Source organism: Syngnathus leptorhynchus, chromosome 3, assembly GCF_054491065.1.
Source record: "Syngnathus leptorhynchus isolate UIUO chromosome 3, UIUO_Slep, whole genome shotgun sequence".
NCBI lineage: Eukaryota > Metazoa > Chordata > Actinopteri > Syngnathiformes > Syngnathidae > Syngnathus > Syngnathus leptorhynchus.
In genome coordinates, this window is record NC_141197.1 from 20,974,730 (window position 1) to 21,001,789 (window position 27,060).

A 27,060-nucleotide genomic window follows, 5' to 3' on the forward strand; every position below is an offset into this window, starting at 1 on the left:
GTCAGAGAGAGAGAGTGACCGCTCCAGAGTGAGCGTGCGTAAACGCCATTAAAAGAGACCCAAACGCCGAGAAGCTCCTTTGTCGTCTTTTAATTTGTGTATGACTCCTAAAGTCCGTGTCGAGGTTGGCGTCTCCGAACGCGACCCGGAAGTTGTCTCAAGTCACCACCGGTGGGTGGCGTTAGCAGACACAACTGAAGCTATTTCACACGTTGTGCGGGTTTCAGTGCGGAGCCTACTGAAAATGAAGTCCATGACGACTTGAACCTTACTGGACTCGAATAGCATTCATCAAAATGTTCGTGTTCGCATCAACTGGGAGCTTCTTCAGATAGCTTAGCCTAGCCTAGCCGCGGCTACCCGCTAATCCAGAGAAGCCCGTTTGAGGGAAAATGGGGCGGTCGGTCGAATGAAAGAGTCGTCGTTGTGGCGTCAAAATGTGCGCACATCAAACAGTGCGGCACGACGACCAAACAAAAGACAAGACGCGACAATGTCGACAACGACTGGACGCTCAACGAACAGGTTTGTCCGTTTCTTTTGCTGCCAATGACCTACATTGCAAAAAACATTTCTAATGGACTCCTCAATTCGTTCCGAAAATCAAATGCGGATCCGATGGCAGCTAGGGAGCGTCGCCTGGATTTGCTCAGGTTTGACCTGGAAGTTGAGGAGCGGACAGCTATTGGCGTCTGCGCAGCTCAGTGATCTGTTCCCATCACAAGTCAGATCAATCTTTCTGATCCTAATTTGAATCCAAACTCTGTTGTCAACGTAGCCGGTGAGAGGGAACCAAGTTGCGCATGTCAATGACCATTTACCAATCCAAAAGAAAAAGGTCATCAATTAAGTCATAAGGCTGGCCAGAGGCGTAGCCGGGAGCCACTTTTCACTTTTCCATTTTCCGAGCAGTCATTTCAAACGTTCCGTTTTGTCAAATGTCTGTTGCAGCTTTTCACCAGGTAGCAGTTGCTCCGTTTCTCCACGCTGGTGTTCTGTAGGACGACGCCGACGACAATGTGACGAACAAATGGCTTCTTTTACACTTGTAATGAGCGCTCTAGGAACAGAAATGTCAATCGTGATCATACCTGGAAAGCATTGAGCAGAAATAAGCCACCATGTCAAAGTCGACTGCAAGATCAGACTGGCCTGACCTTCCTAAAGCCTGTTTTTCCCCCCTCTTCTGCTGTCCAGCAGATGTCAGCAAAGATCTCCATCGGGAGCAGCCAGAGCCACCGGGTCACTCTTGGATCAAAGAGGAAGAGCAGGAAGCCGACATCGCCAACTTTCCGTTGACCGTCATCGTGAAGAGCGAAGATGAAGGCGATGGAGACGACCGTGGAGGATCACAATCCGGCGGCCTCTTAGCACCGCTGTCCGACAGTGACGACGTGGCGTCGCACGCTCCCGACGGTGGCGCCGGAGAAGATGGAGGCTCAAAAGCCGATGCTGAACGTGTGAAATGTCCCCAGTGCCACAAGACCTTTTACAACAAGTCCACGCTGACAAGACACACCAGGACGCACACTGGAGAAAAACCTTTTGCCTGCCCAATTTGTGCCAAAGGATTCTCCATCAAGACAAACTTAACGCGCCACATAAGAAGACACCAAGGGGAAAAAGCTTTTGGCTGCTTAGTTTGCCACAAAAGATTTGCCATCAAGGAAGATTTGAAAATACACACGAGAACACACACCGGGCTGAAACCTTTTGCTTGCTCAGTTTGTGGTCAAAGCTTCTCCAGAAATACAATTTTAACCACACACAAACGGACACACACCGGGGAAAAACCTTTTGCCTGCTCGCTCTGCGGTCTTCGATTCACTCAAAAGCCGAATTTAACACGACACGCGAGAACGCACACCGGTGAGAAACCTTTTGCTTGCGCCCATTGTGGGAGAACATTTAACCGAAAGACAAATTTAGCAACGCACGCAAAAACACACGCTGGGGAGAAACACTTCAGTTGTGGCGTGTGTGAGAAAAGATTTCATGTCAAGCGTGACGTTAAGAGACACAAATGTGTTCGTCACAAGAGTAGCCATCAATGAAGCCATTTGTGGGATTATTACTGGAGTTGACTCATCGGTCAAATGACATTCAAATGTTTTTGTTTTGTTTTTTGCAGTTGGCTTTGGATGGCGTTGTAAGAAGCGCTCATTCACATGTTTGGGGGGTTTCTTTGGCACTTAGCCTTGGATCGAGCCAAAGACTTCATCACTTGACTCATTTAAATCAATAAAGGAATGATCAAATCATTACAATACGTTTTCTCGATGATATGCAGATGAGAATAGTGAATAGAATGCTTTTTGTTTTATATGCACACGTGCAATGGGTGGGGGAGGGGGAGCATTGCTTTTGCACACTTGCAATGAGTGGGGGAGGGGCATTGCTTTTCCACACTTGCGATGGGTGGGGGAGGGGGGCATTGCTTTTCCACACTTGCGATGGGTGGGGGAGGGGGGCATTGCTTTTCCACACGTGCGATGGGTGGGGGAGGGGGGCATTGCTTTTCCACGTGCAAGGAGTCTTGAAAGCAAGCGACTTTCTGTCCCATTGATCTGCACGTCGTTTCTCGTTTTCGCATCATATTCGGGAGAATTATGTGAACCAAAACGGACGGTTTATCCAGATTCTAAATGACCGCAGAGTAGGAATGACCTCTCCGTTTCCGGGTTGACTTTGCACGCCGCTTTCTGGGAGTACGCCGGCGACCCCGATGGTGGCTTGCCCACGCGACTGACTCTCCAATAAATTGTTCCCGAAGCTCGCCGGTGCGGTGCGGTGTGGTGCGGTTCACCCATGGCTACTTGACTGAACTCAAAGAGCACGAAGGGACCACCTCGAAGCTTCTCTGGCTAATAACAAAGAGCCACACGCGTTAGCAACACATCGCTAAGAAGCTACCAAGAGAGTGCGTGTTGGGATTGTTGCCTGAAAAAATGGATGCAAGAACGTACAAGAAGGAGGACAAGTCCCGACGGCACCTCCTCAAGGCACGTTGCAAGATGGAACTACGAGTTGTCTTACGCAGAGCAGGTTAGTTCACCTTTTACGATCAGCGTTTTACTTTCTAATCTTGTTTGTTTGAACTACCTTTTCATATTCAAACTGCGGTTCCTGGCTTCAATAGTAAAAGATGGATGGATGGATGGTGTCACAATTTTGTCTTTCCTGTACCCTCACTGACGGTGCCCTATTTGCAAGGGGGGAGGGGGGGGGGGGCGTCACACCACGGCTGCCCGGTCGGCCGGCCACCCGACCGCGCTTACCTGGATGATGCCCCCTCCCCGGCTGTCGCTGTGGTAATGCAGAAAGAAGTGTGGAAGGCCCAAGGCTTTGCAAAGCCAGTCCATCACATTCATTTCCAACTCTGTGCACGCTGGACTGGAGGCCTGCAAACACAAAATGGGAAACGTCAAGATTAGTTTTGGCCAAACATTTGGTGCAGCTGGGAAAAAAACATTCATATCAAAGTGGTCAGGCTTCCCGAAAGTCAAGGAGCATTCAAATGTCCTCGGCCATGTTGTAAAGCAAACGAAAAAGTCCCGTTCCAAAGGCTTTGCTTTTGACGGAGGCAAAATCCTCTCCTTCATTTTGTGCTCGTGGAAACATCAACACGCTGCCATTGAAAGGACGCCTGTGTGTTATTTCAAAAGAAGAAGTAATAGACGGAAGAAAATGACGAGCATGGCAAGGCAACTGGCTTTGGTTTGCCACATTGTTGCGCACATCTATCCGTCGACAGCTAAAACAAGACTTCCCGTGCGCCATCTTTCAAACTAAAAGTCCCAATCTACAGAGCACATACCACCAACACAGTGAATGTTGAAACTTTTTAGCCTGACTACATTTCCACCTGCGCCTGCCTGTGTACAAAATGATGGCGTGAAATTGTTGTTCACCCTGGCGGGGCGGGGCGGGGCGGGGCAGGGCAGGGCAGGGCGGTCTAAAACCCGGCCGACCGACCGACCGACCGACTCATTCGGGGAAGTTGCCACTTCCCGCAAATACAAGTACGTACTCCCCTGGGGCAATATCAACTTTTTTCTTGGCCCATTTCTAACCACTGTCAATTTCACCTGGAATGCAATGGGCTTTTACTACCTTACAAAATGGCATTTTTACCAGTGACTGAGCAAAGCTCGACTTATTTTCTTATGTTCTGCAGATGTCAGTGAAGAATATTTCCGTCTGGAGCGGCAGCCAAAGCCTGCCCAAATTAAAGAGGAGGTGGAGTGTGCTCAAATTAACCAGGAGGCGGAGCCCGTGTCGCCCCAAATCAAAGAGGAGCCGGAGCCTCGTCACCTAAAAGAGCAGCGGAAAGATGAAAATGTCAGTGTGAATACTGAAGAAGATGATGGAGACCACAGTGGAGGATCCCCAGCCGATGACCTCTTAGCACCACTTTTGGACCCTAACCATTGCGAGGACGGCGAGAAAGAGGATAAACACTCAAAAGGTGATGTGAAACGTCAGGCTGCCTGCAAACGCGCCAGATGCTCTCAGTGTGACAAAACCTTTGCTCGGATGTTTAACTTGAAAAGACACACCAAAAGAGCTCACAGTGGAGAAAAAACCTTTCCCTGCTCTATTTGTGACAGAATATTTTTAAGAAAGGAAAACTTAACAAAGCACACAAGAACACACTCTGGGGAAAAACCATTTGGCTGCTCAGTTTGTAGTAAAAGGTTCTCTTCACAGACACATTTAAGCAAACACATAAAAAGACACACAGGGGAAAAACGTTTTCCCTGCTCAGTTTGTGGCAAAAGATTTTCAACGGAGGAACATTTAACAACGCATATAAGAATACACACTGGAGAGAAACCTTTTGTCTGCTCACTTTGCAGTAAAAGATTCTCAGCTGAGAAACAATTAAACAGACACACAAGAAAACATACTGGAGAGAAAACGTTTGCCTGCTCACTTTGCAGTAAAAGATTCTCCGTCAAGAGACAATTAAACAGACACACCAAAAAACACACTGGAGAGAAACCTTTTCCCTGCTCACTTTGCAGTAAAAGATTCTCCGTCAAGACACAATTAAACAGACACACCAAAAAACACACTGGAGAGAAACCTTTTGCCTGCTCACTTTGCAGTAAAAGATTCTCCGTCAAGACACAATTAAACAGACACACCAAAAAACACACTGGAGAGAAACCTTTTGCCTGCTCACTTTGCAGTAAAAGATTCTCCGTCAAGACACAATTAAACAGACACACCAAAAAACACACTGGAGATAAACCTTTTGCCTGCTCACTTTGCAGTAAAAGATTCTCCGCTGAGAAACAATTAAACAGACACACAAGAAAACATACTGGAGAGAAACCTCTTGCCTGCTCACCTTGCAGTAAAAGATTCCCAGCTGAGACACAATTAAACAGATACACAAGAAAAGATACTGGAGAGAAACCTCTTGCCTGCTCACTTTGCAGTAAAAGATTCTCAGCTGAGACACAATTAAACAAACACACAAGAAAACATACTGGAGAGAAACCTTTTGCCTGCTCACTTTGCAGTAAAAGATTCTCCTCTCAGACACAATTAAACAGACACACAAGAAAACATGCTGGAGAGAAAGCTTTTGCCTGCTCAGATTGTGGGAAAAGATTCAAAAAAGAACAACTTTTGAAAGCACACAGCAGAAAGCACACTGGACAAAATCATTTTGCCTGCTCAGTTTGTGGCCAAAGCCTTGCCGTAAAGTCAAGTTTAACAAAACACATTGACACACACTGGAGAGAATTTGTTTGTGAGAAGAGTTTTTCACAGGAACCTTACTAATCACACAGAGGTTAGCTCTGTGTGCTTCTGGGTGGTGATGTAACCTGACTCTTGTTTTTTTGTTTTGTTTTGTTTTTTGTCATTTTAGAGATCTTTGCTTTTTAGAGATCCTTTTCTTTGCTTAAAATTTTTTGAAATCATTTGTTGACTGTGAACCTATATATATTTTTTAATGTGTTTGTCACTGCAATGTTGGGACTCCTGCTTTATGACAAGGTGGTGTTTGTCAAAGTGATGGAGTGCATATGCACCCTTTGAAGAAGAATAAGACAAGACCGTCCATGTGCATCAAGAGACTAACTGACAGCAGTGAAAATAATTGGGGTGGGTTTTGTGTGCCAAGCATTTTTTGAGGTGCGACTGTACTCCTCACCCTTTCAATGCAGTTCTTTCCCTTATTGAGTTTCAACTGAAATAAACACTTCATATTGAAGACAGACTCATAAAGATTATTTGCGTCCGATGCTGCTTCTGTTATTTGACAAAAATAAATCTCTGTTCAAATTAAAATTGAGTACCTACCTACCTACATAACAGTGGCCTGTTATTAGGTACACCTGAAAATGGCGGTGTACCTAATAGAGTGTCCGAGTGACGTCACCGATCCAACAGCCAATCAGAAAGTGGGGGTGAGGGCGGGTGTGGCACTTGACTATGATTTTTCCCTAATGAAGTGGCCTGTTATTAGGTACACCTGAAAATGGCGGTGTACTTTATGGAGTGTCCGTGTGACGTCACAGATCAACCAGCCAATCAGAAAGTGGGGGGTTGTTTGGGTGTGGCACTTTTCACTTTCCATTAAGCTTTGACCATGATTTTTCCCTAATAAACTGGCCTGTTATTAGGTACAACACCTGAAAATGGCGGTGTACCTTATGGAGTGTCCGTGTGACGTCACAGATCAACCAGCCAATCAGAAAGTGGGGGGTTGTTTGGGTGTGGCACTTTTCACTTTCCATTAAGCTTTGACCATGATTTTTCCCTAATAAACTGGCCTGTTATTAGGTACACCTGAAAATGGCGGTGTACCTTATGGAGTGTCCGAGAGTGACGTCACAGCTCGACCAGCCAATCAGAAAGTGGGGGGTTGTTTGGGTGTGGCACTTTTCACTTTCACTTAAGCTTTGACCATGACTTTCCCTAATGAAGTGGCCTGTTATTAGGTACACCTGAAAATGGCGGCGTACCTAATGGAGTGTCCGTGAGTGACGTCACAGCTCGACCAGCCAATCAGAAAGTGGGGGGTTGTTTGGGTGTGGCACTTTTCACTTTCACTTAAGCTTTGACCATGACTTTCCCTAATGAAGTGGCCTGTTATTAGGTACAGCTGAAAATGGCGGCGTACCTAATGGAGTGTCCGTGAGTGACGTCACAGCTCGACCAGCCAATCAGAAAGTGGGGGGTTGTTTGGGTGTGGCACTTTTCACTTTCACTTAAGCTTTGACCATGACTTTCCCTAATGAAGTGGCCTGTTATTAGGTACAGCTGAAAATGGCGGCGTACCTAATGGAGTGTCCGAGAGTGACGTCACAGCTCGACCAGCCAATCAGAAAGTGGGGGGTTGTTTGGGTGTGGCACTTTTCACTTTCACTTAAGCTTTGACCATGACTTTCCCTAATGAAGTGGCCTGTTATTAGGTACACCTGAAAATGGCGGCGTACCTAATGGAGTGTCCGTGAGTGACGTCACAGCTCGACCAGCCAATCAGAAAGTGGGGGGTTGTTTGGGTGTGGCACTTTTCACTTTCACTTAAGCTTTGACCATGACTTTCCCTAATGAAGTGGCCTGTTATTAGGTACAGCTGAAAATGGCGGCGTACCTAATGGAGTGTCCGTGAGTGACGTCACAGCTCGACCAGCCAATCAGAAAGTGGGGGGTTGTTTGGGTGTGGCACTTTTCACTTTCACTTAAGCTTTGACCATGACTTTCCCTAATGAAGTGGCCTGTTATTAGGTACAGCTGAAAATGGCGGCGTACCTAATGGAGTGTCCGTGAGTGACGTCACAGCTCGACCAGCCAATCAGAAAGTGGGGGGTTGTTTGGGTGTGGCACTTTTCACTTTCACTTAAGCTTTGACCATGACTTTCCCTAATGAAGTGGCCTGTTATTAGGTACAGCTGAAAATGGCGGCGTACCTAATGGAGTGTCCGTGAGTGACGTCACAGCTCGACCAGTCAATCAGAAAGTGGGGGGTTGTTTGGGTGTGGCACTTTTCACTTTCACTTAAGCTTTGACCATGACTTTCCCTAATGAAGTGGCCTGTTATTAGGTACAGCTGAAAATGGCGGCGTACCTAATGGAGTGTCCGAGAGTGACGTCACAGCTCGACCAGCCAATCAGAAAGTGGGGGGTTGTTTGGGTGTGGCACTTTTCACTTTCACTTAAGCTTTGACCATGACTTTCCCTAATGAAGTGGCCTGTTATTAGGTACAGCTGAAAATGGCGGCGTACCTAATGGAGTGTCCGTGAGTGACGTCACAGCTCGACCAGCCAATCAGAAAGTGGGGGGTTGTTTGGGTGTGGCACTTTTCACTTTCACTTAAGCTTTGACCATGACTTTCCCTAATGAAGTGGCCTGTTATTAGGTACAGCTGAAAATGGCGGCGTACCTAATGGAGTGTCCGTGAGTGACGTCACAGCTCGACCAGCCAATCAGAAAGTGGGGGGTTGTTTGGGTGTGGCACTTTTCACTTTCACTTAAGCTTTGACCATGACTTTCCCTAATGAAGTGGCCTGTTATTAGGTACACCTGAAAATGGCGGTGTACCTAATGGAGTGTCCGTGAGTGACGTCACGGATCTAACAGCCAATCAGAAAGTGGGGGTGAGGGCGGGTGTGGCACTTTTCACATTCTGTTAAGCTTTTTCCCTAATAAAGTGGCCTGTGATTAGGTACAGCTAAAAATGGCGGTGTACCTAATGGAGTGTCCTAGTGACGTCACAGATCCAACGGCCAATCAGAAAGTGGGGGTGAGGGCGGGTGTGGCACTTTTCACTTTCCTTTCAACTTTGACCATGATTTTTCCCTAATAGAGTGGCCTGTTATTAGGAACACCTGAAAATGGCGGGTGTGGCACTTTTCACTTCCCGTGAAGCTTTGACCATGATTTTTGCTGATTTGATTTATAAAGGAAAAAAATAAAGGATCAATGTTTCAAAAGTCAGCTTTATTGTTCATGTCAAGACACAAAGAGATGGAAATTGCGTTTCCTACTATCTATCCCACGGTGACAGGACATATGACATATTTTATACATTGGTCCACGGACAAACAAAAGATACAAAAATTAAAACCAAGAAGACACATACAATGAATAAATAAGAGCAACGAATCATAAATAAATAGGAGCAACATGTGTGTATGTGCGGGGGCGGGGACGATTTATTGAACGATTCGTTTGAACGAATCTTTTGAGTGAACTGATTCTAAAGATTCGGTACCTCCCCAGTCATGGACCTCACAGCACGTCACTGCTGAGAATTCATAAGAATATTGACACGTTGATTGACATGGCAAATGACATCAATGAATAGGAATAGTTACACATTGATCGACAAGATAAATGATATCAATAATTAGGAATATTTACACATTGATTAATATAAGAAGTATAAAAGTATATGAGCAGCGCAACAATTCTCCTTGCCATTCCCGCCATCTATAGAGCGAAATTTCGATATGCTAGGGATTGGCCCTCCGGCGGTCCGTGGTGGTATTGCGGGTGGTCGGCAAACGGAAAATGGATCTATGTCACGATGTCTATTAGAACGTTGTGACATCCAAATGATTATGGTTATTATGAGAGTCCCAAAACAGACACACAGATGCAAATCAATAGCCTTCGAATGGCAGTACCATGGACAAAATCAATTGATGAACAAAGTTCATTACAATGAATTAGCTAAGAATACATTGAACTTGCTTATTTTACAGCATCGACTTCTTTCATGAGACCCTAAAAAATGTCATTTCTTGATCATAATCTTGACATCTTGATTTTCCAACATGGTGCAGCCCCCAATGTACATGTGCCGGATAATGTCAAATGCCAGCTCGACTTTAGTGATAGAGCACGTTGTTGTACATCGTGTCGACCAAAAAAAGTTCAAAGATGAAATGAGTCACAGCGGACAAATACAGTGACGCAAGTATGGTGGAAGGCTGTGGAATATTTCCACAACGACTATCATTTCAGTCACGATGAAATCGATTTGTGCCGGCCGCCGCCGCCGCCTTGGTTTCTTCACTGTCTGTTTGAAGCTTGATGCCCACTGCTTTTCTCACCAGCACAATGATGTATTGTAACCTGATACTTATTGGCGAAGCCTTTAGCACACACGTTGCACCTGAAAGGCTTCTCTCCGGTGTGCGTTCTCGAATGCCTTCTTAAATGTCCCTTCTGAGTGAATGTTTTAGAGCAAACTAAGCAGGCAAAAGGTTTCTCTCCACTATGGGTTCTGGCGTGTTTTCGTAAGCTTCCCTTTTCCGAGAACCTCTGCTCACACACTGAGCAGGCAAAAGGTTTTTCCCCAGTGTGTGTTCGCGAGTGCGTTCTTAAATGTCCCTTTTCAGTAAATCTTTTATCACAGACTGAGCAGGCAAAAGGTTTCTCTCCTGTGTGTGTTCTTATGTGTGCCTTTAAATTGCAATGCTTCCTGAATTTTAAGGGGCAGACTGAGCAAGCAAAATGTTTTTCCGGAATGTTTGTCAAAGAGGCTCCTCGAGGGAACCTTCGACTACAAAGCGAGCAGGCCAAAGCTTTTTCTCCAGTGCGCATTTTGAAATTGTACTCGGCGTCAAATGTTTGGTCACACTGAGAACATGTCCAGCGCACGTTGTCTGTCTGACATGAAATGCTGCGAGAGCGTCCTCCATCACCCTCACGCTTATTACGAGAGTGCCAAATGTCGTGGCGGTGATCTGATAGCGGAGCAAAGAGGCCGTCCGCACGGGATCCTCCAGGGTGGCTGAGAGGCCCCGTCCCTCCGCCCTCCTCACGTCGAAGCCCCTCTTCGACGATGTCGGTCAGCGGCGTCTCGGCGACCTTCTCCTCTTCCTTAGCGTGAGGTGACTCTGGCTCCTGTGGACTGACGTCTGCCGGACACAAGAAGACAAATCAATGGAGTCGCCCGCAGCTTTTGTTTGTAGCAGTCAGTGAGAAGGCCGCTTGAGAAGGTTTATCTTGCAAACATCATTGAGCAATCTAGTTTTGCTGGAAATGAGTCACGTTTGGACGTGCGTCGTCTTCATTAGTCAGTCAGGCTCTGATGGCCGTCTGGTCTGAGCCATCGGGCTCGCCCTCACCGTCTTCACTTTTCACAAGGATGCCGAGGAATGGAAGCTCCTGTTCTTCCTCTTTGACGTGAGGAAGCTGCAGCTGGAGCTCCCGTTCTTTAACGCGGGCAGGCTCCGGCCCCTCCCGCTCCTCCTCTTTGACGTCGGCCAATTCCGCGTCGTGACGCTCAGGACTGACATCTCCGCCGCCTGCGAGACACGAGGAGACAGACATATTCTGGACAGGTATTCTTGTCACTAGGTCTTCTTGGACATTCTTGATGGATCCTCATCAAGGTGAGGCGGCTCTCGACAGTAAGCTAACAAATGATCAACATCAAGATCGATTGGACCAATGAATTACTTCAGAAAAGTTAGTAGCTGAGATTCCGGCGCAAGTGTGGCGGCTAAACGTGCACGTTTCAGTTGTCTGTCTTTCTCCCCTTCAACAGACACGATTGATAGGATCACCAAGCTCTGGAGGAGCTTGACAACATTCCTCAGCACGATTTGACTAAACGAGAGAGAGAGAGCGCGAGAGAGAAGGAAACGAACCTGCTGGGTGCAACACCACTGGAGGATGCTGGAGAACCGCGTCCTGTAGTTGACCTTGATGCTCGCTCTCCTCATTTGTACCACTCATTGTCCTTCTTGTGCCCATTTTCACACAAACACTTTACGCGAACACTCTCAGGTGACGTGCTTCTCTTCTCTTCGGTGGAGAGAGAAACACTGGGCGGCTAATAGAAGCGAAGCTAAGCTCGGTAGAACGTGCGGCGGCGGCGGAAGGAAGGAGTTTATCCGGAAAGCACTCTTTGAAGTGTGACGTTTAACTCTAGTTAAGGATTGACCTCCATCCATCCATCCATCCATCCATCCATCTATCCGCGACGAGAATTTAGGGCGTCCAAACTAGGATTGATATGACGGAACCGCAATGTTGACTCTTCCACGCAACATCCGCTCAGAGAACTTCATATAGCCTTGGCGTTACTGCCATCTAGCGGCAATCGCAGTACACAGCACATAGTACTTCACCATCACAAGTCAAAACTTCGAACGGTCACTAACTATCATGAGGTATTTCGGTATTGGTTTCGAAAAGATCTTCTCTCTGTCTTCCTTCTACCCGGGTCCCCTTTGTTTTGGTCGTTTTAGACGCAATTTGTATAAGTGGCTTGCCTTGAAGTGGCAGAATTCACGTTTCCATCTATCAGCTGTTAGAAAAGGAAGCCCAAAAAACAACACACCAAAACTTCTCAAAACACTACATTTAATTGCATTTACAAAAGAAAATTGCCGGTCGGTCAGAGACTTTGATTGAGGAACGTCACGATTTCCACACTGTTGGGGCTGAGTCGATTTCTCTTCTTGCTCACAAGTTCTCCGCATTTGGAGAAGACCTGCTCGCAAGGAACCGACGACGCCGGCGTGCACAGGAAATGCTTGGCCAGCCGGAAGAGATGCGGGTAAACGTTGCGATGGCTCAGCCAGTAGGCCAGCGGGTCTTCCGCTCGCCCCAGGGGCGGGTCGCTCACGTAGCGCTGCACTTCCAGCGTGGCGTCCACCGAGGCGTTGCGCGACCGCCGCATGGCTTCCGAGGCGTCTCTGTCCAGGCTCTCCCAGAGGTCGATACCTGCCGCGCAAACGGGACAGATAGGGGTCAGCGAGAACATGACCCCTATCTGTCCTGGGGTCAGATAGGGGTTAGGTCAGATAGGGCAAGGCCCAAGCCCCTTGCTTGGGCCGCCCAAGCCGCAGCGCTCGCTCCGGCCGCAGCGCTCTCACCCACCCGCGACGCTGGCCGGCGACGAGGGCGGCGAGGCGGAGGGCCGCTCTTCGGCGGGCGTGCTCATGATCATTTGCGAGCACTGGGCCGCCAGGCGTTTGACGGAGGTCTGCGCGCGCGCTTGGTTGTAGAAGCCAAAGGTTTTGAATCTGGGATCCAGCAGGGTGGAGAGGCTCAAGGCCGTCTGGCTCTCCTGCGTGTCGAACCTTTCCTGCATGACGGAGAGCAGGTTGTGCGCCAGCTGCTTGGCCGCGGCGTGGCTGCTCTTTTCGTTGGCCTCGTGCAAGTGCAGCAGCAGCATCTTGGTGATGGGGATCACCTTGGAGGCCGACAGTCTCTTCTCCTGCGCCATCTCCAGGCTGGCCTGGTAGAAGGGCGCCAGCAGGTGCAGGCACGCGGCCGCCGTTTCCTGGTCCTGAGAGGAGAGCGGCGCGGCCGGCGTTTCCAGGCCGGCGAGCGCCGCGTCCACGCAGCGTCGCTGCTCCGAGAGGCGCTGGAGCATGAGGAAGGTGCTGGTCCAGCGCGCGTCCGCCTCCTGGACGAGCGGCGCGGCCGGAGCGTCCGTCTGCGCCTGCGCTTGTCTCAGCTTCTCTCTGGCGCCGGCGCTGCTCTTGAAGAGAGCCACCAGGTGGCGCGCCCGGGCGCGGAGCTCTTGCAGGCCCGCCGTGGCGTCCAGCGCCTTCTTGACCACCAAATTGAGCGCGCGGGCAAAGCAGAGCGCGTGTCTCAGATTGAGATGGCGCACCGAGGCCACCGTGTGGGGCGCCGCGTCGGTCACGATGGAAGTCACCTTGGCCTCGATGGCCCAGTCCTCCATGAGCGCCGCCAAGCGCTCGGCCACGTGACTGGACGTGTGCGATTGCGGCAGAGGCCGCACGCCCAGAAGCACGGTGGCCACTCTCATGGCCTGGTCCAGAAAGTGGCAGGTCACCGCCAGGCAGGCCTCCCCCCCCACCGAGCTCCAGGTGTCGGCGGTCAGGCTGACGGCCTCGGCCTGGCGCACGGCCGCCTTGGCCTTGCTGCGCTCCTCCTCGTATTTCTCCACCACCATCTTCTTGAGGGCCCGTCTGGACGGGAGCACGTAGGCGGGATCCAGCGCCGCCACCAGCGCCTTGAAGCCGCAGTCGTCCACCACGGAAAAAGGTTGCCAGTCTTTCACCACCATGTTGGCCAGCGCTTCGTCCAGCTCCTGCTTGCGGCCGGCTGAATGGCGAGACAAACAAATGACGGACGGACGGACGGACGGGCAAAGGCGGTGGGCTCGGCTCGGCTCGGCTCGGCTCGGCCCGGCCCGGCCCGGCCCGGCCCGGCTGGCTGGACTCCACTCACTTGCGGTGCCCTGTTTCAGAGCGGGTCCGTGCCTGGCCGTGTAGTGCCTCACCATGGACGACGTATTGCCGTGGTACTTGAGTTCGGCCGAGCACACCAAGCACTGGACCTGGGCGGAAGCGCGTATAAACTGAGTTCAGGCGCCCCACCGACCGATCCGTTGGGATTCATAGCTCCGCACCGCTCGGCTCGGCTCAGCTGCGCTGCGCTCCTCCGTACCTTATCGGGGGTGATCAGACTGAAGTATTCCCACATGTCAGAAGAACGACCTCTCTTCCTGTCTTGCTCCAGAATGATCAGAGAGACGTCATCAGTTTGTCAAGAACGCGCGCGCGGTTGCTGCTTCGGACGTACGTCACGCGCTTCGGCAAACGAGCTCAACAAACCTGCTCCGTGGAGCGCAACTCGGGCGTCCAGGAGTTGCGTCTCCTTCTCGTCTGTAACGCCACAAACGTCCTCCTCGAACTCTTCCTCTTTAACTCCGCAAACTTCCTCCTCGAAGTCTTCCTCTTTAACTCCACAGACTTCCTCCTCGTACTCCTCTTCTTTCACACGTTTTGCACACATTGTGACGTGATCTAAACACCAGACTGAGCTGCAACAACTGAAAGGCGTCTCTGCGTTAGCGGCTATCCAGCTAAGCTAGCTAAGCTCAATTGAGAATGCACCGAGAGGACTTGAAGCTGACACCAAATGTTCCTCGAGAACCTTTTCGTGCAGGATAGTGGTGAAGGACGCTTCGGTGTGTCTACGGCGAACAGGAGACGAATTGTTTCCATAAGAAAAGCGGCTGCGCTGACGCCATTTTGCGGCAATGGTCACAGCGGCTCCTGCGCCAGCCACTTCCGTCACGTCGCACAGCCCCACGTCACTTCCGCATAGTCTCGCCGCCACTCGGATGACGGTTGGTTGATTGGTGGATTGGTGGATTGATGGATGGATGGATGGATTGATGGATTGATGGATTGATGGATTGATGGATTGATGGATTGATGGATTGATGGATTGATGGATGGATGTACTTGTTCCAGCGGCTGGTAACGTGCTGCCGTGGCGATTGTGAGCAATTGCTTTGACCTGACTTGGACGCCACCTGAAATGCTCATCGCCATTCAACAGTTTTGAGGGGCATTCGCAACACAGGACTTGACTGAGTGACTTCCGCTCAGCATAGTATACCTCCATGAAAAGGGGGGTTTTGACATGGCATAAGTTAACTTAACTTAACTCCACTCACTTCATTCCTTCCCAAACGAAATGGCAGCCAAATACAAAACGAACCTACGGCTGAGAACAATTTGATCGATTTAGATTGCACCTTTAAACGTTTTAATGGTTGAAAAGTCCCCGACTGGCTGCTCACTCACTCACACATTGCAACTGACAGCTTTCTCGCTAGTGTGTCTTCTTGTATGTCTCGTTAGAGTTCTCTTCACAGAAAATCTTCCACCGCAAACTGAGCAGGCAAAAGGTTTTTCTCCAGTGTGTGTTCTTGTGTGTGTGGTTAAATTTGCTTTGATGGAGAATCTTTGGCCGCAAAGCGAGCAGGCAAACGGTTGTTCTCCCGTGTGTGTTCTTGTGTGTGCTATTAAATTTGCTCTCTGCGTGAATCTTTTATCACAAAGGGTGCAAGCAAAAGGTCTCCCACCAGTGTGCGTTCTCGTGTGTGCTGTCAAAGTGTTACTTTGAGTGAATCTCCGGCCACAAAAAAGGCAGACAAATGGTTTCTCCCCTGTGTGTGTTCTTTGGTGTGTTGATAAATCTCCCTTTCTAGAGAATGTCTTAGCACAAACTGAACAGGCAAAAGGTTTCTCTCCCGTGTGTGTTCTTGTGTGTCTTTTCAGTGATGACTTGTAAAAGAATGTGTCGCAATGTGAACATTTTGCATACTTTTTGTCAATGTGAAATGATGGCATGTGCCCATGAGCGTGTTCATCCTCGTCTTCCTCGGTTTCAGAAGAGTGTGACGTTATGTCGTCATCGTTCGAGAGTGGAGCCAAGTGGCTGTGGGATGGTGCTCCTCCACAGTGGTCTCCATCACTGTCTGCTGTCAGGTGTTGAGGTGAGCTGCTGCCGCCGCTGCCGCCGCCGCCGCCGCTGCCGCCGCTGCTACCGCCGCCACCGCCGCCGCCTGACGGCTCTGCCCCTCTCTTCTCCTCACTTTCACAGTTGTCTTCACCTTCAATCTTGACGACGACAAAAGTCAATGGAAACTCACTGACGTTTCCCTCCTGCTCTTCCTCTTTGAAGTGTGGTTGGTCTGAAATACAATGGGAGATGCTTTATTGATTTAACAGCACAAATAATCTATAAATAGGTATTAGCTGTAAATAACAAAAGTGCTCTGTTTCATTCAGTCCGCACACTCAAGGAAAATAATGAAATTAGTATACCGAAAGATGTATTTAAAAAATAATTATCTTTTTTTTTTTTTTTTTGTACCACCCGTGGCTAAAAAACATGAATAAGCCTGTTGAATAGATTTTTTTTTTATCAGTCTTGTCTAAAAGAACATGAATAAACTTGTTAACATGAAAAGTGTCATAGCTGAAAGGAGTGACAGTTGCAATAAAAGCTTCGTCCATCTAATTTCTTTCAATCAAAACAAATTTGCAATTTATCAGATGTGTGCAGACTTTCTACATCCCCTGTAGATAATATCAACGAATAAATGATCAAGCTGGATGTGAAAGAAAATCAATCAATCAATAAGAATAATACTAGCTTGAGTTCAACGTGTCAATCAAAGTACCGCTTGTAATACAGACTGCTGCATAAAATGTAAAAATATGATTATTACCAACAAAAAGTCGGTTGGTGAGAGTAGAAAAGGAACAAACCTTTTCCGTGGAACTCAACTCGAGACTTATTGCAATGTGCATGCAGCCATTGTCGCTCGTTCGCCTCTTTTGGTCCACAAAGTTCCTCTTCATAATCTTCTTCTTTCATTTTGACACGATGATCACGAGTTCTTTACATTCACATTTGGTCTCGAGTTAGCTTTGTGATGCTAACAAACGCGTGACTGTTACTAAGCTACGTTAAATTGAGAATATTCAATGTGCATCGAGAGGACTTTATCCGGCCACGAAGACTTAATGAATCATTTTTAAATACTTTGTTGCGTTCTGCAGAGTTTCGAAAGTTATTTCTCGAAGCACGTTTGGTTAGCCGCACTGCAGCCAAAAGAACTGCAGCAAACAAGTGCGACAAAGTACGGCAACTCCGCTTGGTCCAACTTAATATGCATGACCATGCCGACAGTAGAGAGTATTTACTTTTCAAACCAATTGGACCGAGTGCGCAGTTGGAATATTGTGCGGAGTAAGAAAAAGCCTCGGCAAACACTTGCGTTTGCGGATTGCTTTGCTGACGGTGTGACCAGTTTGTGCTATTTGCCGCCATCGCCGCCAGATGGCCGTATTGCGTCGGCCAGGGTGTTGTGTGAGCGGACGTTACGTCACCAAATCAACGGAAGTATCAACATTTGGATGACGTGAATTTTGCTAACATTTTGGAACATACTAAAAACTCGACACGGGACTTGACGTAATCTATAGACATATCTGATGATCGTTACTTGAATCTTTTTGTCAGTGTAAACTCGTGTCAGCGCAGTGTTGAAACTTCCCGAGAGCTGAGCTGAGTTGAGTTGATCTTAGCTTAGCTCGCTAGCCGCTAACAAAGAGACGGGCGTGTGAGTGTTGTTGATTGTCGTGGGAAATGTGTGCAAAACGCGTCAAAGAAGAAGATTACGAGGAAGAAGTTTGTGAAACAACAACGAACAGGCGAAAACGTCAGCAACCGGATGGTGTTTGCAAGAAGCCTCGAGTTGGGTTCCACCACCGCAAAGGTTGCGTCACTTGACTTCCTCAATTTGTCTTTTCAGTCCTGATGACTGAGCGAGCGTTGACAACACATTGCGTACCGTACTCACTCAGTCAGTCAGTCCAGCGGTAGCTTGCCTCGACTGGGAAGGCAAACGTCATTCGTACCTGTCAAAGTGTGAGGAGACCGCTTGCACAGTCGTGCTGTGTCCCACCGCGTAGAGATGGAATTTCATTCCTTGGCTTTTCATTCGTAAAACGGGCAGGGCATTTACTGACCATCGACAACCGGGAGCGTCAAGTAACACGTCGCTTCCCCGATGAAAGGGAGCCACTTTGTGTTTAGTTTCATCGCCTGGTCCGGTTAGTGGGAACAAACTCCTTTGTAAAGATTGACAATGTGTTGTGAGGAAAAAAAGGGTCCTTTCGCTGTAGTCCGTCCAGACGGTTTTCCAATTTGGAATGACGTCCACCTGGCAAATGACTTTGACGACATACGGCTTGTCCAGTCCTACTCCGCAAAATCAGTCAGTTGGATCTGCCAGACACAACTGCGCGTTTAAAGCCTTGGCAATCGGGAAATCTTCTCTTCCAAGATGGACTTGATCCAGCCGTGCGTGCTTGTCTTCTTGCGTCCTGCAGACTTCACGGAGGAGGATCTTCATGTCGAGCGGCGGGAGCCCGACCCGCCTCGCGTCGAGGAAGAGGAGAGCGGCGCATTTCCCTCGACCGACGTCATCGTCAAGAGTGAAGAAGGTGATCCAGAGCACGGGCAGAAAAGCAATCGCTCGTAATGTCACAGTATGTCTTCAGTAGGGCGCTATTCAAAAGTGCCGAATGCAAAGATGAAAAGTCAAAGTATGAGCTGAGCTGCTTCCATATTCATTTCATCACAAAATGATTTCCATTCAAACACATTGTGTCAGAAGGAAAGTCATTTTTGAATTTGATGAAAACACTGTTTCTGACTTGAAAAAGTGTAAGGCGGGCGGATGGATGGATGGATGGATGGACGGACGGACGGACGGATGAATGGACGGACGGACAGACGGACATCTCAAGGCCATTGATATTGTGCTGCTTTGCAATCATTTTGGTACCACCCAAACCTTGTTGTTTTGCTCACCTGAAGCAGAGGATGAAGAGCCCCCCCACAATCAAGCAGAAGACATGCTGCAATCGTCCGGCATGAAAGAGGAGGAGCACGTCAAAAAGGAAGAGGAGGAGGAGGAGGAGGATCTCACCGCTTGGCCGTTGACCTTTGTCCCTCTGAAGAGTGAAGGTGAAGTTCAGAGTGGGGCGGAGCCTCCAAGCAGCAGCAGCTCAAGTCAACAAGTGACAGCAGAGGGCGATGAAGCGTCACAAGCAGACGGCCTCTTGGCTCCGCTATCAGTGTGTGACGATGATGACGATGAAGAGTCTGACGCTGATGTGACATTTCAAACTGGCAACAAGCGCTGCAAGTGTTGTCAGTGCGGTAAAACGTTTGCTGACAGGTGGGTTTTGAAACGTCACGTGAGAATACACACTGGCGAGAAACCTTTTGCTTGCTCAGTGTGTAGTCAACGATTCTCCTATAAAAGTCATTTGACAAAACACATAATAACACACACTGGAGAGAAACCTTTTGCCTGCTCGGTTTGTGGTCAAAGATTCTCCGTAAAGAGAGACTTGAGAAATCACGCGAGAATACACAGTGGGGAGAAACCCTTTGCCTGCTTAGATTGCGGTCAAAGATTCTCTCTGAAGGGCAACTTAACCATACATTCAAGAACACACACTGGAGAAAAACCTTTTGCCTGCTCGCTTTGCAGTCAAAGATTCTCTCATAAAAGTCAACTGACAGTCCACACGAGAACTCACACGGGTGAGAAACCATATGCGTGCGCTATTTGTGGTCAAAGTTTCTCTGAGAACAGGGATTTGAGAGAACACCTAAAAACACACACTGGTGAGAAACCTTACGCATGCACGGTTTGCGGTAACAGCTTTTCTTATAAGGGACATTTGACAATACACACAAAAATACACACTGGGGAGAAACCGTTTGCCTGCTCAATTTGCGGTCAAATATTCACTCGAAGAGACGAGTTGACAAAGCACACACCGACACACACGCGCTAGACAATGCTTTGACCTGCCGAGTGTGGTGCCTGCGTGTGGAACGTTGGAAACCTCGATGTTGCCCCCCCCCCCCCTCTCTCTTACTGCTACCAGCTGGACCTACCGTGCAACAAAAGCAATAAACAGTTGGACTGTAAAATGCATGCAAAAAGGAAATACATATTTTGCTAGAACACTGCAACTGTCTCGTTATTGAGTGTCCATTTGAAAGTAGAAAGCATCGTAAGAGTCCAACCTTTACCGCTCTCGAGTGGTCCTCTTGGATTCAGCGTGACCGAGGAACGACATCCCCGACTGGGAGCCCCAGGAGGCCAAGAAAAGTCAGCGGGAAAATAAAAAAATACCTCGAGAATTGTCAGCCACTTTTGACGCTCAATGTTGTTTTTCTTGTGCCACTTGTAACCATTAAGATCAACATTCCACTCATCAGTCCAAAGAATAGAACGGTGGCCTTTTTGCTCACAGTGGTTGTCGTCCTGGCTGGCTGGCCTGCCGGCTGGCTTGCCGGCTGGCCTGCTGGCCGGCTGGCCTGCTGGCCGGCTAGCCTGCTGGCCGGCTGGAAGATGTTTTGCCCTGCTGGGAAGGCTCGCCACTTCGGGCCGTTTTCTCATGCTCGCCTGGAGTCGGTCGGACTGCTGACTTGATTGCGATCAGCTTTCCCATCCGTCCAATTGGCTGCGGTTAATTCATGACTGAAGATGGGGTGGAAGTGCTTTTTTTTTTTTTTCCCAATCAATAAAATGGATGTTTCACTTAGTAGGAAATCTGCACACACCCAAATCATTTCAACATGTGACCTCTGCGGCTGTCGGTAGGAATTTTGGACGACGCCCCACACGCGTGCTGAAGTGGCAGCTGAAAGTTAAGTCCAACCATTGGAGTGCTAAACAGGAAGCCTTCATGGAACTCACCAGATGAACTTGAGACAGAAGTGACACCGTGTGCTTCTTCACTGGCCGAGTTTATTGATTGAAAAGCACCTGGAGCGGCCCGGCTTTCTTCAGTGGGTCGGGTCAAGAGCTTGAGCGAGCGGCGCTCTTGTCAGCGGCACACCTGTGTCGCTTCACCTCGCGCTTGACATAAAAGCTTTTGTCGCACACGCTGCACTTGAAGGGTTTCTCACCAGTGTGCGTCCGCGCGTGCGTGGTTAGATTTTTCTTCTCCGTGAACGGTTTGCCACATACGGAGCAGACAAAAGGTTTCTCTCCCGTGTGCGTTCTGGTATGCATTGTCAAGTCTCCCTTCTGGGTGAATCTTTTCCCACAAAACGAGCAGGCAAAAGGTTTTTCTCCAGTGTGCGTTCTCGTGTGAATGGTTAAATTGGTGTTTTTAGCAAATCTTTTACCGCACACGAAGCAGGCAAAGGGTTTTTCCCCGGTGTGCGTCCTTACGTGCATTGTTAAATTTGTCTTTAAGGAGAATCCCTTACCGCAAAGCGAGCAGGCAAAAGGTTTTTCTCCCGTGTGGCTTCTTGTGTGTCTTATCAACAGTGACTTCCTATCAAAAGTTTTGTCACATTGGGAACATTTGACATGTTTTTTGTCAGCGTGACTCCACAGATCACCTTTAGCGCGTTGAGCGTGATCAGTGTCCCGGGAGCGCGACGTGGCCTCGTCGCTCTCCCGGCGTGGCGCTACCACGCCGTCCGATGGGCAACCTCCCGCGGGGTCGTCCTCGCTCTTCACGATCACGGTGAAAGGAAAGGCGGTGACGTCCTCCTCCTGCTCTTCTTCTTTCAGGTTTGGGGGCTGCCGCATTCCGGAGGAGCTCCACGGCCTCGGCTGGAGATCTTCTTCACCCAGGTCTGCTGGGCACAACACGCAGAAGTCAAGCCTCGCTCGCTCCTCAATATTTACTGCTGTGAATTCAATCCAATGGGCCTTGTATCAAGTGTGTCGAGCCATTTGAACTTCATGTAAAGCAGGTGGTCGGTCTCCCAATTACTGAAGCAAGAAGAAATGGAGTTGACAAGATTTATTCATGAGCTTGGTCCGCCTTTACAGCCCCCAAGCGCGGCCGGCGGACCGACGGAAAGAACAAAACAAGAACTAAGGCCAGCAGGCAAGCGTACACTTGAGCAACTGTAACGCGTGTTGAAAGTCGATTGGAATATGTGACCCTTAGAAACATTACAATAGCGCCTACCTGAAGCGCCGCACGCGAAGCCTCGACCACGAATCAACCGTGTCATATCAAACACATTCAGCACACTGAAATACAAAACCAAGAATTACCAGATTCCCTCCGACAGCGTGAGGCCAGTCATCCCCCTGGGCACCCACCGGAACTTGGACTTCCTGTTTATACCGGAAAGGCCCTGTCCGACAGCGCCCTCCTGTGGTGTCACAGGGAGCGTCACACTTGAGCGTCGCCAGCTCCTCGTCCGAAGTTCATCACACACGTTTGCAAGCCACCGGCGGCCGGCCGCGAGCCACCGGCGGCCGGCCGCGAGCCACCGGCGGCCGGCCGCGAGCCATCGGCGGCCGGCCGAGAGCCACCGGCGGCCGGCTGCTCCTCCGCGTGTGTTCTGCTGTGTCGTCTTAAGTGGCCATTCTCGGCGAATCCCTTGCCGCAAAGTGAGCAGACAAAAGGTTTCTCTCCCGTGTGGGTTCTCGCGTGCCTGGTGAGATGGCCGCTCTCGTTGAATCTTTTGTCGCACAGTGAACAGGCAAAAGGTTTTTCTCCGCTGTGCGTCCTTGCGTGTTTGGTCAACTCGGCCCGCTGGGAGAACCTTTTGCCACAAAGCGCGCAGGCAAACGGCTGCTCTCCGGTGTGTTTCCTCGTGTGGATTTTTAAAAGTCCATTCTCACGGAAGGTTTTGCCGCAGAATAAGCAAGTGAAGGGCTTCTCTCCGCCGTCGTGTCTTTTCATGTGGATGGTTAAATTGCCATTTGTTGAGAATCTTTGGCCGCAAAGTGAGCAGACAAAAGGCTTCTCCCCGGTGTGGGTTCTGGTGTGCGCCTTCAACGTTGTCTTTCTGTTGAAGGTTTTCCCACAAATGGAGCACGCAAAGGGCTTCTCTCCAGTATGCGTCCTCGCGTGTCGCGTTAGCCGGGCCTTTTCGGAAAATCTTTGACCGCAGAGCGAGCACACAAATGGTTTTTCCCCGGTGTGTGTTCGGATGTGTCTGGTTAAGCGGGCCTTTTCAGAGAATCGTTGGCCACACACTGGGCAAGCGCAAGGTTTTTCTCCCGTGTGCGTTTTGGAATGTTTGGTCAAACCTTCTTTCAGAGTGAATCGTTTACCGCAAACTGAGCAGACAAAAAGTTTCTCTTCCGCATGCGTTCGCGCGTGTTTGGACAAATCTCCCTTGTGACCAAATCTCTTACCACAAGCTGAGCATACAAAAGGTTTTTCTTCAGCGTGTGTTTGTGTGTGCCTTGTTAAAAGTGAATTCAGAGTGAAGCTTTTCCCACACACTGAGCAGGCAAAGGGTTTGTCTCCCGTGTGTGTTCCGGTGTGTATCTTTAAATGGGTCTTTTCGGAGAAGCTTTTCCCGCAGATTGAGCAGGGAAAGGGTTTCTCTCCATTATGTCTTTTTGTGTGCCTTGTTAAATGTTCTTTTCTGGAGAATCTCTGATCGCAAACTGAGCAGGCAAAAGGTTTTTCTCCGGTGTGTGTCGTGTTGTGTGCCGTTAAATGTGCCTTGAGAGAGAAGCTTTTACCACATAGGGAACAACTAAACGGTTTTTCTCCAGTGTGCGTTCTCAAGTGTCTTTTCAACCTTGACTTGTAGACAAAGGTTTTGTCACACTGAGAACATTGAACACGTTTTTTGTCAGTCACGTCACGTTTAGCGCCTCGATCGTCATCGTGGTAAGAAGAGTGCGAGGTGGCGTCGTCACTATCTGATTGCGGGGCCTCGAGACGGTTCGATCCTCCGCTGTGTTCTCCCTCACCTTCTTCAAACTTCACAATGACGTCAGTCAACTGAAACGTGGTGATTTCATCCTCCTGCTCCTCCTCCTTAACGTGACACGGCTTGGCCCACTCCTCCTCCTGCTTGATGTGGAGCGACTGCAGCTGAAGCTGCTGCTGCTGCTGCAGCCGAGGACCGAGATCTCCCTCCGTGACGTCTGCAGGACACAAGACAGGCTTTGCTAAAGTCTCGTGTTGTGACCCATGGTGTGTGTCATTGAGTCACCAACAGAAATAATCCACATCCCTATTCTACTGTCATTTGAAAGCAGATTTTCGCCAACAACCAAAATTCCACACCAACACCTCGATTTGTCCAGAAGCCATCAAATAAGTTCATTTAGCTTGAGTAAAGAGCATGACATGACATGACATGTCATGTTTGATGAACGGAAATCGGACCACGGGACCAGTTCATGGCTCACCGTCTGTCGTACATTTAAGGGTTTGGATTCCATGCGGACATTGATAAGATTCAAAAATGCCAATCAAGGCTTTGGCCACCAGGAGGTGCACATGAGGCTTTCCAGTGAGATGGTTGGTTAGCTAGCTGCCTTAGCACGTCCGCCGTTGCTGGTTCGATTCCGGCTCTGGCCTTCCAGTGTGCAGTTGGCGTGACTTTCCTCTGGGAGCTCCGGTTCAGTCCCCCCAAAACATGCACGGTAGCCCGACGGAGCGCGCCAAATGTTCCGTTGTTGTTCGTCTGCGTGCGCCTTGAGATTGTCTGGCTTCGACCGATTCGGGGTGACCTGAAGCTGGCCAGGCAGTTGGGATGGGATGGGATGCGATGGCTCCCAACACGCACGCGACCCTCGTGAGCAAAACACCAATGAATGGTGAACCGACCGACCGACCGACCGACCGACCTACCTGCTGCGTGGACCACAAGTGGAGTCTCGTTGAAAGCTCGCCGCTCCTTTGTTGCACAAACTCCCTCCTCGCACTGCACTGGCCCTCTTGAACACATTTTCACACAACGATCCAACTCTTTACACTCACTCGATGCTATGCGAAGCGGCTGGCTAGCTAGCTAAAAGAAGATACGCTAGCTAGAGAAGCTTCGACGTGTACTGGGGCGAGATGATCTGCGCACGAAACCGGTGTCGAAATCCAGTCAAGTTGGGACGGACGTCCTGTGTCGACGCTTCAATGCGCCAAATTCGAACCTTGAAGCGACCAGTATGTAGCCACGTAGGAAAAGCAAAGCAAGCAAGCAAGCAAGAAAGAATTCTGAACCGGAAGTAGATCAGCTGCAGGAGTTGAACCACTCGAGGCGAGTGTCTCCATCTTGCGGTCGTAATGTATAGACTCACCCGCGAGACTTGTCTTCTGTATACGGAGGGGGGGAAAAAAAAGAGATGAAATACGAAATAAAAAAGATGCTGGGGGAACGGATGACTTTCAAGTGTTTTGACGACCCATTTTCATGGCTGTGTGCCAATGCGGCCCCGTCCATGTCACGTGACTTGCGCTGGAACGCCAAACGTGCCAAGCGTTGAACAGGGAAAATGGATTATTTCATTTGTTCAACAGGAGATGACGACGATTTCAAGTCAGAAAGCCAACTTCCACAGTTAGCCTAGAGTTGCAGACATGCTCACACATCATGAAAAAAGCAAGAAAAAGAAAGTTCAGTACGTGGATCATCTCCGTGCTATTCGGTCAGTAGTTTGGTGCCTGCCTGAGCCAGTTGCAGAGGAGGAACGTCTCACATCCCCCCAGCGCTCTTGTCCCTTAATGTCGAATCTTTTAGGACAAAGTGAGCAGGCAAAAGGTTTCTCTCCAGCGTGCGCTTTGGTGTGCGTTGCTAGGAAGCTTTTGCCGCAAACTGAACAGTCAAAAGGTTTCTCCCCAGTATGTATTTTGCCGCGTGTTCTTATTTGTCCTTTCGGAGTGAATCTTTGCCCGCAAGGTGAGCAGGCGAAAGGTGTGCGTTCTCATGTGTGACTTCAAATTGCATTTTGAACTCAATGTTTTCCCACACTGCGCACATTGCGTGTCATCGGTGTGACAAGTCGCATCGTCTTGCTCCGTTTGTCGTCATCACCCGACAAGTCGCATCGTCTTGCTCCGTTTGTCGTCATCACCCGACAAGTCGCATCGTCTTGCTCCGTTTGTCGTCATCACCCGACAAGTCGCATCGTCTTGCTCCGTTTGTCGTCATCACCCGACAAGTTGCATCGTCTTGCTCCGTTTGTCGTCATCACCCGACATGTCGCATCGTCTTGCTCCGTTTGTCGTCATCACCCGACAAGTCGCATCGTCTTGCTCCGTTTGTCGTCATCATCCGACAGTGGGGCTAAGAGGCCGTCTGCTTGCGCTCCTCTGCCACCTTCCGTTGAGTTTCTGCTACCTGTAAGCTCCTCACTTCCATCTTTCTCTTCTTCAAGAGGTCAAAGGCCACTTGATGTCATCCAATTCTTTTTGAAGCCTTAGATGCACACACTGGTTTGTCGGTGACATTTTGTCATTCTTTTCCTCTCGCTCTCTGGCTATCCTCGCCGTCCGTCTTTCCATGTTCATCAGCTCTTGTATCACACGCTAGCTAGCTAGCTCGCTCGCAAGTCAAGGCAAAGAAATGCTCCAACTTGAAAGTGAGCTCGTTGGCGGGTCGTGGGACGGTCCTCGCGCCCCTGCCATTGGTCACGGGCGCTCTGGGCTCACGGCCTAGCCACGTTGCCCCTCGACGGCCGAGGCAAACGCAATCAAGGCGGCGTGTGCGCCTCAATTAGCGCGCGCCTAATCACATGACGGTGAAGCAGATGACCCAGCGGACGGCATCTCCAGATGGCACGTGTCCGCATTTAGCTCTCAGATGTCATTAAGCGGCCTGACGGATGGGAGGGATGGAGACTTCCTGTCTCTCGCTTGGGGCGAGGAGGGCAGGGCAGGGCAGGGCAGGGCAAGCATCACGCTCACGCTGTTCATTCCTTTTCTCAATTTGGGCTCCATTCCCAATTGACATGGGACTTGACAAATAATGGCCACAACCCATCTTCAGAA

At 49.4% G+C, this 27,060-nt stretch overlaps 6 protein-coding genes and 1 pseudogene across 13 annotated transcripts; 3 read left to right on the forward strand and 4 right to left on the reverse strand.

Annotated features, from left to right (window-relative positions):
* Positions 1 to 20: 20 nt before the first annotated feature.
* Positions 21 to 2,275, forward strand: LOC147059754 (uncharacterized). 2 transcript variants are annotated; one of them, XM_085908614.1, is made up of 2 exons: positions 21 to 525; positions 1,198 to 2,275. In XM_085908614.1, the coding sequence occupies exons 1-2, from the start codon at positions 438 to 440 to the stop codon at positions 2,052 to 2,054; spliced, it is 945 nt and encodes a 314-aa protein (XP_085764740.1). In that variant the 5' UTR covers positions 21 to 437; the 3' UTR covers positions 2,055 to 2,275. The 2 variants fall into 2 exon arrangements, with proteins under 2 accessions (XP_085764740.1, XP_085764741.1); XM_085908615.1 differs by having other exon boundaries at positions 26 to 525; positions 1,201 to 2,274.
* Positions 2,276 to 2,516: 241 nt separating this feature from the next.
* LOC147059755 (uncharacterized) lies at positions 2,517 to 5,788 on the forward strand (annotated as a pseudogene). Its single transcript, XR_015065752.1, has 2 exons — positions 2,517 to 3,045; positions 4,178 to 5,788. The product of XR_015065752.1 is annotated as an uncharacterized LOC147059755 (transcript).
* A 3,173-nt stretch (positions 5,789 to 8,961) lies between these two features.
* Positions 8,962 to 11,993, reverse strand: LOC147059756 (uncharacterized). Its single transcript, XM_085908608.1, has 3 exons — positions 11,626 to 11,993; positions 11,101 to 11,280; positions 8,962 to 10,890 (listed from the first exon to the last, which is right to left on the reverse strand). The coding sequence occupies exons 1-3, from the start codon at positions 11,729 to 11,731 to the stop codon at positions 10,040 to 10,042; spliced, it is 1,137 nt and encodes a 378-aa protein (XP_085764734.1). The 5' UTR covers positions 11,732 to 11,993; the 3' UTR covers positions 8,962 to 10,039.
* Positions 11,994 to 12,342: 349 nt separating this feature from the next.
* LOC147059757 (E3 SUMO-protein ligase ZBED1-like) lies at positions 12,343 to 15,061 on the reverse strand. The gene is made up of 5 exons (XM_085908594.1): positions 14,575 to 15,061; positions 14,408 to 14,469; positions 14,189 to 14,297; positions 12,863 to 14,062; positions 12,343 to 12,706 (listed from the first exon to the last, which is right to left on the reverse strand). Exons 1-5 carry the CDS (start codon positions 14,753 to 14,755, stop codon positions 12,378 to 12,380), a joined length of 1,881 nt encoding a protein of 626 aa, XP_085764720.1. The 5' UTR covers positions 14,756 to 15,061; the 3' UTR covers positions 12,343 to 12,377.
* A 345-nt stretch (positions 15,062 to 15,406) lies between these two features.
* On the reverse strand, positions 15,407 to 17,529 carry LOC147059758 (uncharacterized). Its single transcript, XM_085908613.1, has 2 exons — positions 17,029 to 17,529; positions 15,407 to 16,448 (listed from the first exon to the last, which is right to left on the reverse strand). Exons 1-2 carry the CDS (start codon positions 17,135 to 17,137, stop codon positions 15,556 to 15,558), a joined length of 1,002 nt encoding a protein of 333 aa, XP_085764739.1. The 5' UTR covers positions 17,138 to 17,529; the 3' UTR covers positions 15,407 to 15,555.
* A 104-nt stretch (positions 17,530 to 17,633) lies between these two features.
* LOC147059759 (uncharacterized) lies at positions 17,634 to 20,320 on the forward strand. Of its 2 annotated transcripts, none has more exons than XM_085908602.1 (3): positions 17,634 to 18,041; positions 18,658 to 18,771; positions 19,148 to 20,320. In XM_085908602.1, exons 1-3 carry the CDS (start codon positions 17,912 to 17,914, stop codon positions 20,137 to 20,139), a joined length of 1,236 nt encoding a protein of 411 aa, XP_085764728.1. In that variant the 5' UTR covers positions 17,634 to 17,911; the 3' UTR covers positions 20,140 to 20,320. The 2 variants fall into 2 exon arrangements, with proteins under 2 accessions (XP_085764728.1, XP_085764729.1); XM_085908603.1 differs by having other exon boundaries at positions 19,151 to 20,320.
* Positions 20,321 to 21,083: 763 nt separating this feature from the next.
* Positions 21,084 to 25,280, reverse strand: LOC147059760 (uncharacterized). 5 transcript variants are annotated; one of them, XM_085908597.1, is made up of 3 exons: positions 24,928 to 25,280; positions 24,039 to 24,215; positions 21,084 to 21,943 (listed from the first exon to the last, which is right to left on the reverse strand). In XM_085908597.1, exons 1-3 carry the CDS (start codon positions 25,022 to 25,024, stop codon positions 21,153 to 21,155), a joined length of 1,065 nt encoding a protein of 354 aa, XP_085764723.1. In that variant the 5' UTR covers positions 25,025 to 25,280; the 3' UTR covers positions 21,084 to 21,152. The 5 variants fall into 5 exon arrangements, 3 of the variants coding, with proteins under 3 accessions (XP_085764723.1, XP_085764722.1, XP_085764721.1); XM_085908596.1 differs by having other exon boundaries at positions 21,084 to 21,946; XR_015065751.1 differs by having other exon boundaries at positions 21,916 to 22,082; positions 22,374 to 24,215.
* Positions 25,281 to 27,060: the final 1,780 nt, after the last annotated feature.

Coding starts and splice junctions, on each gene's coding strand:
- LOC147059754 (XM_085908614.1), top strand. CDS start 438: ATGTGCGCACATCAAACAGTGCGGCACGACGACCAAACAAAAGACAAG. Junction 526..1,197: donor ACTGGACGCTCAACGAACAG/GTTTGTCCGTTT, acceptor TCTGCTGTCCAG/CAGATGTCAGCAAAGATCTC.
- LOC147059756 (XM_085908608.1), bottom strand. CDS start 11,731: ATGGGCACAAGAAGGACAATGAGTGGTACAAATGAGGAGAGCGAGCAT. Junction 11,281..11,625: donor AGTGGTGTTGCACCCAGCAG/GTTCGTTTCCTT, acceptor CGTGTCTCGCAG/GCGGCGGAGATGTCAGTCCT. Junction 10,891..11,100: donor CCTTGTGAAAAGTGAAGACG/GTGAGGGCGAGC, acceptor TGTGTCCGGCAG/ACGTCAGTCCACAGGAGCCA.
- LOC147059757 (XM_085908594.1), bottom strand. CDS start 14,755: ATGTGTGCAAAACGTGTGAAAGAAGAGGAGTACGAGGAGGAAGTCTGT. Junction 14,298..14,407: donor GTCTGATCACCCCCGATAAG/GTACGGAGGAGC, acceptor GCTTCCGCCCAG/GTCCAGTGCTTGGTGTGCTC. Junction 14,063..14,188: donor TCTGAAACAGGGCACCGCAA/GTGAGTGGAGTC, acceptor CTCGCCATTCAG/CCGGCCGCAAGCAGGAGCTG.
- LOC147059758 (XM_085908613.1), bottom strand. CDS start 17,137: ATGAAAGAAGAAGATTATGAAGAGGAACTTTGTGGACCAAAAGAGGCG. Junction 16,449..17,028: donor AGTTGAGTTCCACGGAAAAG/GTTTGTTCCTTT, acceptor ATTGTATTTCAG/ACCAACCACACTTCAAAGAG.
- LOC147059759 (XM_085908602.1), top strand. CDS start 17,912: ATGTGTGCAAAACGCGTCAAAGAAGAAGATTACGAGGAAGAAGTTTGT. Junction 18,042..18,657: donor TGGGTTCCACCACCGCAAAG/GTTGCGTCACTT, acceptor TGCGTCCTGCAG/ACTTCACGGAGGAGGATCTT. Junction 18,772..19,147: donor CATCGTCAAGAGTGAAGAAG/GTGATCCAGAGC, acceptor GCTCACCTGAAG/CAGAGGATGAAGAGCCCCCC.
- LOC147059760 (XM_085908595.1), bottom strand. CDS start 25,024: ATGTGTTCAAGAGGGCCAGTGCAGTGCGAGGAGGGAGTTTGTGCAACA. Junction 24,216..24,927: donor ACTTGTGGTCCACGCAGCAG/GTAGGTCGGTCG, acceptor TGTGTCCTGCAG/ACGTCACGGAGGGAGATCTC.